At 42.3% G+C, this 18710-nt stretch overlaps 1 protein-coding gene across 2 annotated transcripts; it reads right to left on the bottom strand.

Moving 5' to 3' along the window:
- Positions 1–1036: 1036 nt before the first annotated feature.
- OAT (ornithine aminotransferase) lies at positions 1037–15766 on the bottom strand. 2 transcript variants are annotated; one of them, XM_075843190.1, is made up of 10 exons: positions 15705–15766; positions 8804–9029; positions 7297–7521; positions 6959–7054; positions 6480–6607; positions 4380–4502; positions 4172–4300; positions 2971–3084; positions 2740–2884; positions 1037–1571 (listed from the first exon to the last, which is right to left on the bottom strand). In XM_075843190.1, exons 2-10 carry the CDS (start codon positions 9000–9002, stop codon positions 1411–1413), a joined length of 1320 nt encoding a protein of 439 aa, XP_075699305.1. In that variant the 5' UTR covers positions 9003–9029; positions 15705–15766; the 3' UTR covers positions 1037–1410. The 2 variants fall into 2 exon arrangements, with proteins under 2 accessions (XP_075699305.1, XP_075699306.1); XM_075843191.1 differs by lacking the exon at positions 15705–15766 and adding an exon at positions 9581–9660.
- Between the last annotated feature and the right edge of the window lie 2944 nt (positions 15767–18710).

The following is an 18710-nucleotide window of genomic DNA, read 5'->3' as shown; positions in this document are numbered from 1 at the left end:
TGATTGTTGATCCATGTAAATGTGTCGATCGACTTGCTATATCGTTGTTCGGCACTTAAGGGCAGAATGAGACTTAGGCCGTTATCGCAGCATTCTGCGTGCCGTTTTTAGTCCCTTTATTGTGGTGTGTGTTTGTGCAGCCTGATGTTACATTAAAGTCTATAGTAAGTTATAAAGCACGCTACATACGTTGTTTGTGGTTACTGGTGTCCCCCTCCCCCAAACGCATGCTCTGTGTGGCATTTTTCTTCCCCCACAGGGGGAAGTTCTCTATAAAACGTAAAAACGGCATTAAAAAAAAAACAAAAAACAAAATAAAGTCTTATGATTGTTTTACAAGGTGGATTTTCTGCCCGTTAACTGCCCCGGACGATGAACACATGTTGATTGGCGATCGGCCGTAAATGGAGCAATGATTCTATAGGGACGAGCAATCCTTAATGCGATTGTCCCCATACATTTTGCATCTGGTCAGCAGCACATCCTTCGCTACCAACAAACGATCAGATTTTTGGCCGCACAAAAGACCCGATCAGCCGACAAATGAACGTTTGCACAGGGTAATGATTGGGAACAGGCATTCATACGAGCGCTCATTCAGCTGATCTGCCTGTGTAAAAGTCAGTGCTACAGTGCACCATTATGAGGGAGCAGGCGTATTTGTGATATCTTAATCCGGTCTTGGAGTCAAGGCCAGGGCTACATCTAGACCATTCAACCTTAATAGAAGCCAAATAAAAAAAAAAAAAAGTCTAACAGGGCATGGGTAATCCATAGCAAGACATGAGCTCCAACAACTTCTCTCCCATATTAAGAGATCTTTGGACATCTGGAAGGTTATCCCAATACACAAGGAATTCCCCAATGCCCTCCATTACTTCTCATCTGAAACTAGTGCATCATATTTTTTAGGAGTTACAGCAATAGTATAGGTTGATGTTCGGGAAGCATATAGGGTAACATTGGACATGTGGGACACATATGCATTGAAATTGGTGGCGATTCCAACATGCTATAAAAACAGACCAATCAGATGTCCGAGAAACGCCATATTTTATTCACATTTATAAGCAGCAATAAAAGTTAACCCTTAGAAATAGTGAAATATTAAATAACTTCTACTATTCGTACTATAAATACTACAATACATACAGAAAAAACAAACTGTATACAAGATTTACCTGTGCTTGTATTCAAAGAGCTTTGAGCTCACTATGGCAAACTGGTCCATTACCCATAACAAACCCTCCGGGCCTCACTAATCACTACACAGGGATCACTGCCAGTTTAGTAGAGGGCACACTGTCCATTAGACTAAATTTAGTAACACTCTAAATGCTTAGAGGACCCGATTCAACCGCGTTACCACATGAAAAGCAGTACGAAGCAATACAGGATTCTTAGGATGGCTTAAAATGAGAGAAGTGTCTTATGGATGATTTCAACGCATTCCTGTATCTCATCCTCCTTTATGGTCAGAGGTGGTGCCAGTCTGATGATATCTCCATGGGTGGGCTTAGCCAGAAGTCCATTATCACGAAGTCTGAGGCACACCTTCCAAGCATCACAATCTAAAAAGTCAAGAGACAAAATTAAAAAAATTCTGTGCGCCGCCAATCACTTTTGCATCTCCCCGATGTCAAAAATCCAAAGTATGGTGTGCGAATCAATGCGTACGTACTTGTTCTATATGTAAGCCTGTCCGTGACCAGCCTAGTTTTGGACCAGTAGTTTGACCACCAGAGAGGTGAAGGTGGCGAGTAAACCACATGACATCAGGTACTTGACGCAAAATGTGCTCATCGATTACTTTACTAACCAATGGACCACCAAAGATCGTATCAGATGCAGCTTTTGCCATGGATTTTCTCCCGAATTTCACTCTTTTGCGTAAAATCGGAGGCCAGTTTTGTATTATATAGGGCAAGTACTGTTTACTACACTAGGATATTTTCCACAGCAGGTGAATAAAATGAATGCCAACCCCAATCCTATTTGCTTGTGTTGAATAGGTTTGCTACACTGAAAACTTTCACTGAATCTGCAAACTTTGAACATGGCAGCAGAAAGGCAAGGTACATCCCTGGTACCATGTACAGAACCTTCAATATAATACGATGGCCTAGGAAAGTCAGGACCAAACAAGACATCCCTGGATCCTTAGTCATTGGCTTTACAAACAGAAGAAGACTCCAGCTCTATAGTCAGTCTTTCTATAGTCTTGTATAGGACACTTTGCCCTCGGGGGTAGACTGCGGCTCGTTTGGCCCTACACATGTAGCCAGTACTTCCATGAGCCATAAATCTTAAAGAAGCATTTCCAGAGACATTGCTGCAAAATCCAATATTCAGCAGCAGTTTTAGGAGTAACCCCCTAATAATTTCCTCGGCTTGATCTTAATCCAGACTCCCAGCCGAGGCAAAAGTGGAATTCTAGATATCTCCAACCTGCCACTCACCACTTCGCTCCATTCAACAAGAGAAAAGGGAAGCTGCTGCCATGACAGATTGCAGACCGGTTTTCTTGAATCTATATGTCACCCCATACGTGGTATGCAAGGTTATCTATCAATTCACACAACTGGCATCTGACAACGATTGGTTTCCTTCAATTATTTTAAGGGATCTTTTTGCAGCTTTTCCACGATGTCTATTTGTGTTTGCGATTGGTGCCATTTTATAACCCAATTAAAATAAAGTTCCTGACAGGAGCCAAAATGTAATTGCAGAACTATTTACCTTTGGTTTGATTTATGACAATGGCATTCAGTAATCCCTTTCCTCTCACATCAGTAACAATGTCCGAGGGGGTCTTCATGAGTTCTGCTCTCAAAAACTCTCCCATCATTCTGGCATTTTCTGCCAATTTCTCCTCTTCGATGACCTACAAAAATAACAGACCAATAAACCTAATGACAGTGATGCCCAAAGCACCACGGACACCTACATCAATGACGACTAACAAGTTACCTCCAGAGAAGCCATGGCTACACGGCATGCCAGGGGGTTGCCTCCATATGTTGAGCCATGTTCTCCTGGCTTAATTGTGAGCATCACATCATCATCACACAATACAGCAGAGACCTGGGGAAATAAAGACATGCAAAGATACTTAAGTAACCTTTCCCTAGTCAACAACCTGGCTTTTTAACCATTTTACCGCACATCAGCAGAAATACAAACTGCATACAATTTCCTAGTGAGCAGACCAGGATTTTATATTTTTTCGTGCAGGTCTAATTTTGGAACCATGTTAAATATTAGGAGAAAGCATAACGGATGGACAGAACAGTGGACTTTGTAGAGTGGTCTAGTTTGCCTTTTACCCATTAAAAAGTTTTCATAAATATTAGTTAGAAAACCTAAAAATGTTAGGCACCAGCAGCACAATTCTAGGAACGTTGGTTTTGGACTTCTGGGATTTGTTTACACCTGCATTATGAGCAAGTCCCTACATGACTGATCCCTTTGCAAGAAATTGTGACAAAAGCAATATGTTCAGATGCCCCAAAAGGCCTCACTAAGCACTACGTGAATAGAGGGTAGAGGGTAGTTGGGATGTTCGTAGCACGTGGTAAAAGCTCCTCTATTCCCAACAGTATGAAGGTCATGAGATGGATCCAAGAAGCCTCATCGGTGGAGCTTGATTTTTTTTTTAGAATAGGCTGTAGGGCAGGTAAGAGACTGCTGCAAGTGAAGCCTTATGGCACGCAGCTGCTTATACCAAGGGGGTCAGTCTTAACCTTGCCCATGTACTATCACCATACACTTTCCTTCCTCCATAAAGGAATGGAAAATCCTTTCCAGGCCAAGTTTTTACCGTGGAAGAAAATAAAATACTAAATGTAACTCAATGACTTTTCTAATGGTCATGTGGGGAAGTACACTAGTCAATTGTACCATAATAACCCAGTCTATAGACCCTAAAAACATTTGAGGGGGAATTTATTTAACTTGGAAAGCAAATTTTAGTGTACGTTTGTCTTGTAAAAAAATTTGCCACAAGTTATGGGGCAAATCTACACTAACTCATTATTGCCTTAGATTTCACATTCCGGCACAAGGATGGCCAGAGATGTGGCAATTTTTTTTTTAATGGCATTACTCCAACTTTCTGTATATTAAAACTGCCGTATGAAATGCCAGTCTAAATTGCCCCTTACATACTTACAGGATAAACTCCTCCTGAGAGGGCTTTTCCCAGCACCACAATATCTGGGCGGACATTCTCATGGTCCACAGCAAGCATCTTTCCAGTTCTGCCCAAGCCGGTCTGCACCTCATCAGCAATAAACAGAACCTATGGAAGAGAATAAGTTCAGCAACCACATTCCGTAGTATCTTTAGATTCTTCATTTATAGTCTTTACCATCACCTACATTGTGTGCCGAGCACAGCTGCCTTACTCCAGTCAAGTAACCGTCATCGGGAACAATGACACCGGCCTCACCCTGAATTGGTTCCACCATAAAAGCTGCCACATTGGGGTCTTGAAGAGCTCGCTAAATATATAAAAAAAACAAAAAACAAAAAAAACTGTGGATCGCTTTGATGTCATTCTAGAACAAATACATTAATTCATTTCTACACGCAAACATTTAGGGTACCTTCTGTATTTGCAAGCAGAAAAACCTGCCTCAAAAGTCCTTCAGGAATTTTGACCTGCCTGCACTTTGGTTTGTTTGGCACAATTTTTCAAGCAATCTCTGCTACATCTGCGTTAATCTGCTGACAGGCCTTACCTCAGACTTTCCAAACTAAGCTGGTGGACATACCCTGATTGGTAATACTTAGCTTTTTTATAGATAATTTTTAATAAGTGACAGTCTTATTACCATTGCATTTTATATCCTAAGGGTATGATCACACAAGGCGAAATCACTGAGTAAAAAAAACAAGAACACAGCGTATCCACCCTGGCCACCACAGGGGATTCCAGATGAAAAACCGCACCTAAAAAAGCCTCTACTTACCCGCAGCCATGGCGATGCATTCCTCTGACATCCTGCAGCCCGGCCTCCTGGGATGAGGTCTCATCCCATGTGACCGCTGCAGATTTATGCGGCAAAAATCACAACGTCCAATCTTTGCTCCCTGCTACCATAGTAAGGAAATAACTAGATGACCTCCAAAGTCATATGCGGTTGTGAGAGGCCAAGGAAATATACGAGAGATGTCTAATGTCTAACAAACATGACCTGCTTTTATTTCATTAAAGAATTAAACAGTCACCATGTACTATGAATAGGTTCACAGAAGTCTATGGTATAAATCAGGGGTGGGGGAACGTCCAGCCTGCAGGCCGTATAAGGCCCGCGAGATCATTTGGTCTGACCCGACAGCACTTCATTCACCCTATTCGCTCACATTTAGAAGCAGGAGAAGGGCGGATGGAGCCAAGTATGGCGGCGGTCTGAGTGAGGTCGGTGCGTGCCAGCCCATTAGTGGACCAGTCCGGTCACCTGACCTGAGTCAGTGATGTGTGGTCAGATTACTCAGGTCAGGTGACCTGACTGGTCCACTCCCGGGCCGGCACAATCTAGTCACCTGACCTCACGTCAGTGACGTGTCAGGTGACTGGTCCACTCCCGTCACAGCAAGCCCTGACTTCACTGCCCGCCGCTGTGTTATTCCCTCCACCCACCCTACTCGGAGGTCAGGTGACAGATTTGGTTTTTTTCCCCCCCATGAAGGACATTTAAGATATATCCACAGGATATGTCAGATAGATGCGTGTCCCACCTCTGGGTCCCAGATCTATCTGTAGAACCAGGGCACCCTAACCCCATTCGACCTCTGTTGTGGCTGACTCGTGTGACTTTCGACCACGAAGAAGAAGAAAACAGCGTAGCTTGCTGAGCTATGCGGTTTGCATATGTCCCATAGAACTGAGTAGTAGTTACAGAAAGAGCGTAACTCGCATGCTACGCTGCTTCTGGAACTGCCATTCACTACTATGGGAGTTACAGAAACAGCACAGCTCAGCAAACTACGCTGTTTCCTTCCATGGTCAGAAATCAGCCGGAACACTGAGAGGTAGAATGGGGTTCAGGGGGCCCCCTTCTACAGATAGGTGCGTGTCCCAGAACTGGGACCCACATCTGACATATCCTGTGGATAGGCCATAAATGTCCCTGATGGGAAAACCCCTTTAAGTTAGTTAAGTCGGAACTACCTACTGCTGCAAGCAGTTATTTCCAAAACTTACCAGACTGACCAACACAGTAACATCATCATCAATACCAGCTAACATCACAGACCCCAAAGAGAAGCAGTTCCAGCCATCACATTAGGGATGAGTTAATTAAATGTTTGACCAAATATAGCAGGCAAATTTTTAAGTTGATAATTTTGTATGGTCCGCAAATGATGTTATAAATATCCAAACGGCCCTTGGCAGAAAAAAGGTTCCCCACCCCTGGTATAGATGGTGGTAATTTCATAGCCAAAAACATCTTAATACAATAGCGGTCACTTACCTCAAGAGCAGGGAGGTCATTGTACGGAATTATTTTAAATCCTGGCATAAATGGTCCAAAGCCTTCATAGCTGGAAGGATCTGTGGAGCTCGATATGGCAGACATGGTCCTTCCCCAGAAGTTACCGGCTATGAATAAAATGTTTTAAATATGAACATAATTTAGTTCAGAAGGGGACAAGAGCATAACTGTGCTCCTACACAAAAAATACATTCTAACCAGGGGGGAGAGGGTTAAATGGAAATATGTTCCAATGATTCTAACACAAGAAAACTTCCATCAAGTTGTGGAATGGATTCATTAGGTTCCACTAAATTTTAAGGGTAAAATATCTTAAGTGAAAAGGGAAGGATACAGATTTGGCAATGAACTAGCCAAGAAGAAAGTTCTTGACGCGTCGCAAGCTCAGAATGGTCATGTGTAAACGATAAAAAAAAATATTATATTTTGCTTTTGCAATACAAGACAGCATCAGTTACCTGCAAAAATAATCTGAGCTTTGTACTTGGGTACTCCCTTCACAGTGTATGCCCATTTTCGTGCCAACTTGCAAGCAGTTTCTCCTCCTTCAACTCCTAAAGAGACGAGGTTATAACAAGAGGAGAATAGTGATAAGAAGCTGCCAACAGACATTAAAGAGGTCGGATAGGACTTAGAGGATGTAACAAAACCTTCTTAAAAAAAACAAAAACACACATTTCAGAATACACTATAGCCAGGAATATAAGAGCAGAAAAAACTTTGTATCAACTCTACAGAAGGACAATAACTTGGGAAATAAAATAAATGTTTTGGCATAGATGCTGTGTATTCTTACCTGTGTTCATAGGCAATACTTTGTTGTAGTTGAACAGCTTTGTGACATACTCCTCATATTCTCCCAGGACATCATTGTAGAAAGCTCTGGAAGTGAGAGTCAGCTTCTCAGCCTGGGACTTTAAAGCATTGATGATCTTTGGATGACAATGTCCCTGGTTCACCGCACTGTATGCACTCAAGAAGTCAAAGTATCTCCTGCCTTCCACATCCCACACATATACACCTGGAGAGCAAAGCATATATAGAACACATGAGGTGTCCACACCGATCTTACCTAACTCGTACATTGGTCTGCAGTGGCTATGAAATGTGTGTATGTATATATATATATATATATATATATATATATATATATATATATATATATATATATATATACACCCCAAATGTGTGTCTGACCTCACACCAGACCAACTACATAGTCCTCCAGCAAACCCAAAAATAGTATTGACATGGGGGTAAGGAAGGAACGTGTTCTGCCCAAACGCTTGGTAAATGCCCTGTCATAAGCTCTGCTCACCTCTATCAGTTTGCTGTCTATAGTGTGACTGAAAGTGTACGTTCTAATGAAAACTTCTGGTTTAGGGTTTTTTGTTTTTTTTAACTAAGGTCTGTAAGATCACAGACCACTACTAATATAATCCAGAATATTTTCACAAAAGATCAAGATTACTTTTTTTGAATTTTTTTTCTCTGCCAGGTTGTAGTCTGTTCTCCTGAAATCAGTATGGACCCGGTTCCCCCTCTTTAATGTCATTAACGAAGAGTCCCCAAGTAACTTTTGGAATAACTATGGGTCTCAACTACCAATGTTCCTTCCCCTCTCCAGGAAGGTATAATTACCCAATAGAAGAATCAAAAAAACACTAAGATTAGGTCCTTATCCTTTCCTGTATATTCATTATCAGAGACCTGAGTGTTAGGCATGTCCAAAGTATTACCCCAGGTGATATTAAGGGATTCTACGAGAGCACCAGACCCCCAGAAAGGTACTCTATATGCTGCCATATGGTGCTTCTGCGAGGCACCATAATCTCCCATAGAAGCAATGCTTTTGGGGGACAAGATCTATAAAAAAGGCATGTGTTATAGTAATTGGTGGCACACTGGCACAGTACACACCCAAAGCAGTCCCTGTGCACGGGACCCAAATACAAACGCAGCAGGACCATATTATATCAGTGTTATTTGCCACCATAAAACAAGGCATCTCATCCGGCCAGTTGCCAGCTACTGAGGGCACATGCCCACAATAAGCCACGGCTGGAGCAATCCATGTTTTTAGCAGTAAAGGATCTCTGTACCCGTACCTATAAAGTTCTTTAAGATCACATGGGACATAAGACCGCGGTAGCGATCGTTCAAAGAGCATCATTTGTTATACATGGATATAAAGAACTTTTAACAGTTTATATGGTCACAATATTACTTACATTTTGGCCATAGAAACAAATACAATAACCCCATAGGACAAATAAGTGTAAGGGAAGATAACGGAAACAAACCTTTTCCCCGGTCGAGGGCCACAGGAAGAGGGTGGTAGTTGTGTGCTCCATATTTTGATTCTCTTTCAAACACATAATCGGAGGATAAAGCTTCTTCCACAGTGCTCTCTGTAGCAGCTGGTCCAGCAGAACTCAGTGAAGCCCTTAGATTAAGGTACAGTGCACCCAGGGAGCGTCTATGTACTAGCTTGGAAAACATTGTGGAAAATCTGAGATACTAGGAGTCCTGTGAAGCAGAATTGAAAGTCAGAATAGATATGTAAAGGGCAGGTGCATGAAAAAGCAAGCTTAGCTCCAGTATGAGAGCCTATAAAGGTCTGCGAGAATGACCAGAATTAACCCAATCACTATTTGGCTTCACATAGTACTCCCATGACAAATAGCCAGTTTCCAGTAGAGTGCAAAAGTGACCATGAACACACCCAAGACCATGTACTAGTTGGGTCAACAGTCTGGCTCTGGCAGTACAAAGACCTTGCAAAAAGGAATTTTGCTAATTCGTTCTGTTTTGCAATGGGAAAGCAGGATTGTTTGTCCCCAATGAGAAAGTTTCAACAATTTAAGGTAGATTATGCAAAGTTCAGCTCAGTCATTTTGATATATGGCACTGTAAACTGGAAAAAAAAAGTCCCCAGATGTAGCAGAATTGAAGCAGTCAATTTGGCCTAGAGTTGTTCATGAAATATAAAATTTGCATTATATCTACACATAGTGACCGATAACATTATGTTGTCAAAAAGTGGTGTCAAATGCAGTTTGGACTCTAAAAGCAGATACCTTGTAGTTGTGGCAAGATCTCCAATCTGCAGTCAAGACTTCTGCATTCAGCATCAAGGATAGTCCCCACCCGGTTAGTCATTTCCTTTTAAAGGATTAAGAGCATTGTGATAACCTCTGCTCGTCCCACTACATAGTTCAGACTCCTGACAATTATAACAGATGCCAACTAGGAGACCCTGAGCCAGCCTATAAATTACATTACTCTGCCACATGTGATGCCAACTAGGAGACCTTGAGCCAGCCTATAAATTACTTTACTCTGCAACATCTGATAACACGACCCAAGTCTCTGGGGAATAAAAAAAAAAAAAAGTTGCACTTTGAAGTCCGATGCCACCATTTTTCCTGCATTTGCACTGAGAAAGGACACAGATTTCTATTTAAAGCTTTGTACACACAAAACCCGGCTACTGGATCCACATTGTGCAGCTTATTACAATCCTCGGCAAGTAGACAACACAAGCACAACTCTGCTGTTTGGTTCAGAGATGTTATTGGACGAAAACCTCCCCAACCCACACCACACCTAGTAAACACAACGTAAGGTCATGTACAACTTCTACAGAATAATCGCACCGCAAATTCTAATCTAAGCAAGTTTTGTTTCAGTGATGGGCATGTGCTCTAAAGCAAATAGAGTAAACCATTGTATCAAGACCCCAGAGCAACAAAAACACTACATAAAGACGCCAACAGAAATATTACAAGATCATACATAGCCACCTTTTTTTTTTTTTTTAAGGAAATACCACCCAAAGTAATTTCTCAGAATTTGGCCAGATTTAGGAACAGACTGGCAGTGCCATACAGTCCTCAGGTAAGTACCATGAAACCCCCATTTACAAGGTCATGGGCTGTAACTAATCAAGGGGGCAAATGCAGACAGCTGGCATATTTATAAAGTATTCCGGTTTCTTCAACACAAAAACAAAAAAATGTAAAACAATTCTCTTATAACATGAGCCCCAGAGAACCGAGATAGAATAACTTCGAGACAGATTTATGCATTCGCATCGTGTACAGGGCCATGTACCATGTCAGTGCAAAGTAAATAAGTACCTAGAAAACGGCACCTAGAAAACGCCAAGTTATATTTACCTATTGGCAACAATGTGGAAGCAAATATGCAAAAAGATTCTATTTCATAAGCAAATGACGTGCCTACTTAGGTGGTAAGGTAGATAAAGGCCAACCATAGATGATTCCTTGGTCATATTTCCGTCAGCTTCCCTACCAGGAAGCAATGTTAAATGACATTTCCACCAGGTACCAAAACAATCTTCAGGTGGAGTGGAAGAACAAAACGCGTCAACCGTCCACCTACATTAACCCCCAAGCAAAAGAACCCCCCCCCCTCCAAAGACAGATTCCAGTGATAAGCGTCACCAATTGCAGCTGCAAGGGAGAAGGCTGGCAATACATAACCATAATGCATCAATGTGTAATATTGACTTGTAGATTTCTCAGAGTTTTGAAATATATGGTTTATTTTGTGGTCTTGCTTTTTGTGTTATCTGCTCTGTTTATTTGCATTGCTCTTTATTACATATGTGCACTACACATTGCAAAACCAGCCTGAGTGACGGGGAAGCAGGAGTTTCCTACATGTGCCACCTCCTGCCAGGTTATTGGCCAGCGGCAGCCCTCTCCCCCATACACTCCTCTGCACAGTAGCCAGTTATCACACAGACCTCCACACACCCAGTTCACGCCGCTCTACCTTGAACTTCCCAACGAGAACGTCATAATAAAATAATCTCCTGAAGTTCACCGAGTTGCTGCCAAAACTCCCAAAGCTTCAGGCCAGCCAAACAGTTATACAGCACGTGGCAGACGTGGTACAAGAGATTGCATTGTGGACGTCAGCTGGCTGCTGAAACAGCCAGCGTGGCACAGAGAGGTGGCAGTGTCTGTCACAACAGGTTAAGTTTAAACTGCATTAGATTTTAATGAATGTGCAACCTGACACATCCACTCCATTGTATGAAGTATTCCATGACTCAGACAGATGTGCAAACACATCCAGCCCTGGCGTCAGACGCTCAGTAAAAAGTTTTAAAAATGAACAAGGCCACAACATGGCAGTGCCCATGGCATTATAAGTTTTAACTGTTGACCGTAGAGAGTGTTGAGCCATTTTCCATCAGTTTCTGAGAAAGCGGAGCAGCGATCAATAGCCATATTACAACTCACAAAGAAACGGTGACCCAACTTTTCTAAAATCCTGAATGGCATACCTGATTAATTAGAACATAGAGTAGTGGGATTTTTCAATAAAAGGGTATTACCATCTAATAAGGTTATGGCACACCTTAAGAAGTTACCATGACACCATGATTGGTGGGGTTCTGACCTAAGGGACCCCTGCCTCTAAAGAACAAAAGACTGGAGTCCCTTCAGCCCAATTCCTTCAGATCGGCGCCTCCGGCGGCTTGCTGTGCAGGTTCTGTAAAACAGCCACATTAGGCTGTGGCACCGGGGGGTCACATCTCTACAAAGAGATAGCCCATCCTAGCAATACACCGCCACACAGTACAGCAAAAACCCCTTTAAGGAACCTGGGAAAGCTGGGTGACAACCGCTGTAGGAGCTTTAAAAGCAGCCGTGTTGGTGGTCACCAATCCATAATAATTCTGTAGTTCATCTCCGGAAGTAAACTGTAAAAATAAATATTCACCTATGCTTTAGGGTGCAGTCCGAAAGCTGAAATAGTTAAAGCAGTCGGATACTTTTGGCACTTACAGGTTCTGCCGCCAAAGTAAACAACCTCCGTGGGATGCGTGCCGTGCAGTACATGCGTAATACCTTCTTAGGCTGGGTTCACACGACCTATTTTCAGACGTAAACGAGGCGTATTATGCCTCGTTTTACGTCTGAAAATAAGGCTACAATACGTTGGCAAACATCTGCCCATTCATTTGAATGGGTTTGCCGACGTACTGTGCAGACAACCAGTCATTTACGCGTCGTCGTTTGACAGCTGTCAAACGACGACGCGTAAAAATACAGCCTCATCAAAAGAAGTGCGGGACACTTCTATACATTACATGCGGGACACTTCTATACATTACATGCGGGACACTTCTATACATTACATGCGGGACACTTCTATAGAAGTGTCCCGCATGTAATGTATAGAAGTGTCCCGCATATAATGTATAGAAGTGTCCCGCATATAATGTATAGAAGTGTCCCGCATATAATGTATAGAAGTGTCCCGCATATAATGTATAGAAGTGTCCCGCATATAATGTATAGAAGTGTCCCGCATATAATGTATAGAAGTGTCCTGCATATAATGTATATAAGTGTCCTGCATATAATGTATATAATTGTCCTGCATATAATGTATATAAGTGTCCTGCATATAATGTATATAAGTGTCCTGCATATAATGTATATAAGTTTCCTGCATATAATGTATATAAGTGTCCTGCATATAATGTATATAAGTGTCCCGCATATAATGTATAGAAGTGTCCCGCATATAATGTATAGAAGTGTCCCGCATATAATGTATAGAAGTGTCCCGCATATAATGTATAGAAGTGTCCCGCATATAATGTATAGAAGTGTCCCGCATATAATGTATAGAAGTGTCCCGCATATAATGTATAGAAGTGTCCCGCATATAATGTATAGAAGTGTCCCGCATATAATGTATATAAGTGTCCCGCATATAATGTATATAAGTGTCCCGCATATAATGTATATAAGTGTCCCGCATATAATGTATATAAGTGTCCCGCATATAATGTATATAAGTGTCCCGCATATAATGTATATAAGTGTCCTGCACTTCTTTTGAAGAGGCTGTATTTTTACGCGTCGTCGTTTGACAGCTGTCAAACGACGACGCGTAAATGACAGGTCGTCTGCACAGTACGTCGGCAAACCCATTCAAATAAATGGGCAGATGTTTGCCGACGTATTGTAGCCCTATTTTCAGGCGTAAATCGAGGCATAATACGCCTCGTTTACGGCTGAAAATAGGTTGTGTGAACCCAGCCTCAGAGAAAAACACAACCCTCCTATAGCTTCATAAGGTAACAGATTCTGTAGTAGCATCAAGACATCCCAGGTTGTTTACTTTAGCGGCTTCCATCCTTTGGGCTTCACGGAAACATCACAGCCGAAAAATGCACGAGCGGGTTCCGGTTAGATTATAGGAGGTATCGCACTGCGTTCTAATTGAGCCCTGGCCTTACAGGGAGTGTTTGGCTCAGGTGTTCTATGTGCAGGACCCTTCCAGCTCCACCCAAACAAGTTTTGCAGTCCCCACATAGTTAGAAGTGGGCACCACATCTTTATCCCAGCCTCACAAGCGCCATTACAGCACAGAAGCTTCTTACAGTACTATAACGAGCAGTACACCTGTGTATCCATCACACGACCATGTAACGATCCCTCATCTGTGTATCCATCACACGACCATGTAACGATCCCAGCATCTGTGTATCCATCAGATGACCATGGACAAAATGTTAACCACTGGAATAACCCATGAGTGTTCCTACTAAACAGCAACAAGCAGAGATCTTGAAAACCTTGAGGAATATCAAATGTATATTGGAAAACTAACAAATTAATGTTTTTTTTTTGTAGATTTAACTTCTGAGAGTGGACGACCCCTTTACGGCATCCACAACAGTAGCGGTCAGAAGTTGCAGCTGATCAAGCATTAGAGGAGCCAAATCACGTACACCACATTTTGGGACAATTCCTATGGACTCCAAAGAATAGAATCTACATCCCCCCAGTCATAAATAAGGCAACCCACATAATTCAAGACTCTGCCACTGAGTATTATATGCCATCAATTGCAATGAAGCCATACAGTGGTCACTAACCTGTGGCTCTCCAGCTTTTACAGATCTACATCTGATTTTTTACTATGCCCTGAAGTCCCATTGAATACATTGGGTGGCACGCAATCTTACGGACTGCAGCGGTCGCTAAAAAGTTAAAGGGGTTATCCAGGTTCGGAAATTGTTGTCTTGCAATGACTGCAAATAAGTTAAAAAGCAGTATGTACCTATCCAGCGGCATTCCAGGTGATGGTTTACATTCACGTACCATGTGACCGCTACAGCCAATCGGAGGGCTCAGCAGTCATGTGTTGTATTTCCGGCATTATGCCAGAAATAAGAGGTCAGCAATGAGCCCTTTGATTGGCCGCAGCGGTCACATGGTACGTGAATGTAAACAATCACCAGGAGAGCTGCTGAAGCGTCAGCACTGGATCACCCATTGGAAGGATAGGCAAGTGCTGCTTCTATTTATCTTGTTTGCTGACATGGAGATCGAGAGATACATATATAATCAGTAGCATTACAAAAAGTCCCAATACAGCCTTAGCCTGATCTGACAGCCACCAGGGCATGCTGGGGATTGTAGTCTAGCAACAGCTGGAGACAAGCACTATAGGGATCGCCCAAGCATCAATCACAACTGAGCCCCAACACCTCATTTACCCATAGTCCACCCAGCAAGATAGGAAAGCAGGAATATAAAGCAGCCACACGGTGCAGGGACTCATACTGGATGGAGCTATCATTAGACAAGTCTCTTCTGTACATAGATCTTATGCAATATGTCAGTAACTCACTGGATAAGAAGAAGTCATTGCTGCTTAGCTGAAAGACCCCATAGAGATTTCACACTGGGGACCTACAACTCTACAACTAGATCTGGATCTATTTAACCCGTGCCAGACAAGGATTTTGCATGCTCCACATCCATAGAAATACAAGAGAAACCAAAAACCAGCAAGAGTCCTAAGACTAAGCTAAAAGAAGGCCAAAATTAGATTGTGCGACTACATACAACCAAATCGCCCAGCACAAGTCTTACATTAAACCACGAAAAAAAAAGTCTCAGGACCCTTTAAGAAAAAAAAAATGCAATGACACGAAGCCGCCAACTGCACAAACACATTGAGACTTCTGCAGGATGATGTAATACTACGCCAGCAGCCCAGGGGAACATCACCCCTCCCCATCAGTACCACATAGCGCCCCCCGCCCATCATAGGGTCTTCATCTAACAAGATAACATAAAACGACCGCTACAAGGACTTTAAATCCCCCGTCCCCAGCGCCGAGAATCCCAGGTCACCCACCTGCTACAATCACCCAGCTGAGAGCGAGACCGCACCCCCTGCCGGCCCCTATATGTATAATCTCTGCCGTGTGACGTCCGGCCAGATTTTATCTGATTGGTCGCACCGCTTACCTATTGACCAATCGCGTTCTCCTTTTGAGCCATCTCCCTCCACCCGCCCTCCATATGAAGGGAGGGGCGGGGTCAGAATGTGCAGAGTTTGGCGTTCTAGATTCACACCACGTGACTGCCTGCACTGTTACATTTGTATATGGATGGGTTCTGCTGCCCCATCGGTACAGTCCAAATGATGTACGGAAATACAGCCTACATTTCTTACTGTAATGTGGGTGTCTGCCTAGTGCCAACTCACAAATTTTGCACATTTCTCACATATACAGTTTTCAAGATCTGTGCTTGCTGTCAGTGGATGAAGACCTTCTTGTTTGCCCTAATCATATCATTGATTTTCAGAGTAAACATGAACTTAAAGTGACACTGTCAGCTGCATTTCTCACTAAGGCTACATGTACACGTGGAATATGATTGCGGAAAAATGCAGACAAGTGCAGGTTATTCGGCAGCTAAAATCCGCTCTTAATATTGCAGGTTTTTTTATGAATTTTTAAGTGCGGTTTTCACATCTTGATGCAGAAACAAGTGGGTATCAATGCTGCGGATTTTGATGCCCCTGGTAATTGTCTGATACTGCGTCTCCCCCTATCGACTGCGAATATCAGGAGGAGTTGCAGGTAATAGATTGTGACAGCATTACTTTAAGGCCAAATGCACATGATGCGCGTATTATGTGCGGAGTTGCCGCGTGTATTTTCCTGCAGGTATTCCGCAGCGTGATACAGTACCAGCAAAGTAAGGCCTTATTCATAGGAACGTGTCCGTTTTGCGTGCGTAAAAAACGCAGCGTTTTTCCTGCGTTCCGTGTGACATCAGTGTATGGTGCGTGTCTGCGTTTTTTACGCGCGTATGTCATCTGTATGTCACGCGTTTCACGTCAGCAAAATAAACTGAAGGAGATGGTTTTCTTTTTCAAAATAATTTTTTTTAGCAACTGTTACGTGAATCACATCACAGTTTCACGCAGCACTGAATGTCTGAATGGCCCCATTGACTTACATAGGTCCGTGTGACGTGCGTTATTTTCACGCGCATAACACGGACGTGAAATACACTTGTGTGAATTAGGCCTAAATGAGATTTCAAGTAATCATATCTACAGATATCTGATGAAAAAAACACGTGACATACGGATGACATACGCACGTAAAAAACGCAGACGTGCACCGTACACGGATGTCACACGGAACTGCAAAGCAAACAAAACGTTGTTTTTTATGCGCGCAAAACGGACACGCTCGTGTGAATAAGGCCTAAGGGTACGTTCACACGCTGTGTTTTCAGATGTATTTCAGGGCGTAAACCCCCCGAAATACAGCTGAAAAAGTGGTAGCTGAACACCTACCATTGAATTCAATGGGAAGAACGGCGTTTCGTTCAGACGGAGAGTTTTTTTATGAGCTGTATATTTAGAGACAAATCATTACATTTGAGGATCTTATCTCGATCTTTCATCCTTCGTGATAACTTTTGTGTATTTTATATAGTTTATCGGCCGACGTCCCATGCCGGGCTCCAATCCCATTCTGCCTCTGCTCAAAGAAACTGTGATCCTTGATATTTTCAATGGTCCTTGATCCATTACCTGTATCCAATAAAATGATATCACACATATAAGAATGATACTCTTTTTATGTATGAGCCCTCAATTTTATGAATTTTTACAGAAATGTGACCATTGTTACGAATAGTTATTTTATACTGAGCTGTGTCTCATAATCTCTCTGTTACTAGCTCAGGTCACGTTGTCTTACTATATTACCCGGTGGCATCATGGACTCAGCAAATAACATGAGAGATAAGATAAGATTAGGAATATTGCGGATATGTTGGTAAAAATGCTGCCGACATGTCAATTTCAGCATATACTGTGCGCCATATGTACAGTCCCCAAAATAAATCCAGAGACCAGACCCCAAATTATACCAGATCCTAGGTCAGAATCCTTCTCATACAGACCAGATCCCAAAATAAATTTAGACCCCAGAGCGTAGACCATAACCTTTCATTGTACAAATATTAGTATTTATTTTAAAATCGGCCCTACAGCTAGTTAACCTCAAGATATATAAACTCTAATAATTGTAATATGTATACAAATAATAATAATGTTCATAACAGCGATATCGTGAGATTTGGAAATAAAATTATTATCTGGAAGGAGTTTCAATGCTTCTCAATCCCCTCCATAGACAGAAGGTAGAAGCGGGGATAGGTAAAAGGCACCACCATGTCCTGTTATCACAGCATTTCTCCGTTTCTATCACAGCAGGACTTTCACTTTTCAAACTATCCCAAAAACGAAATTCAGATTTTCTCAGATTTTAATATGTATATAATATTTTTTAGCATTTTTGGCTCTTTATATATATATATATAACTACCTACATGTCAATACCAGTGACTCTTTTCTAGTCATTTCATATATAGGATACAGTCTCGGGTTCTGTCGGTAAACGGTTTGTATCCCCATTTACTGTATGTAATGTAATAGATCTCCAGAATTCTCCATTTGGGAAGTAAAGGGGGTGGTGAGACACTCGCCCTTCATTCTGCTCGCTTGGGTAAGGGGCCCGTCTGGACACATTTCAGCTTGAAAGTTTATGGACTTGAAAGGTAATGCGCCGCAATCTGCTGCCGGCAGGTGACATTGTAATCTGTCTGAAGGAGAACTGCTCACATTTCTGTGCTTATTCCAGGCTGAGCAAGGGACAATTTTATTTTGTAATGAGAAGTTTCAAGGCATATTCCAATGTTAACATAAAGGGTTAAAGTGGAGGGGCATTTGGTGTGATTCCACTTTGCGATGTATTCTCTGTTTGGGTATGTGAACACGTAGTGTTTTCAGGCGTATTTTGGGGCGTTTACGCCTCGAAAAACGTCTGAAAAA

The sequence above is a fragment of the Rhinoderma darwinii genome, chromosome 11, assembly GCF_050947455.1.
Source record: "Rhinoderma darwinii isolate aRhiDar2 chromosome 11, aRhiDar2.hap1, whole genome shotgun sequence".
Lineage (NCBI taxonomy): Eukaryota > Metazoa > Chordata > Amphibia > Anura > Rhinodermatidae > Rhinoderma > Rhinoderma darwinii.
The sequence above is the reverse complement of the archived record's forward strand: the minus strand, read 5'-3'. Positions and strand labels throughout refer to the sequence as shown.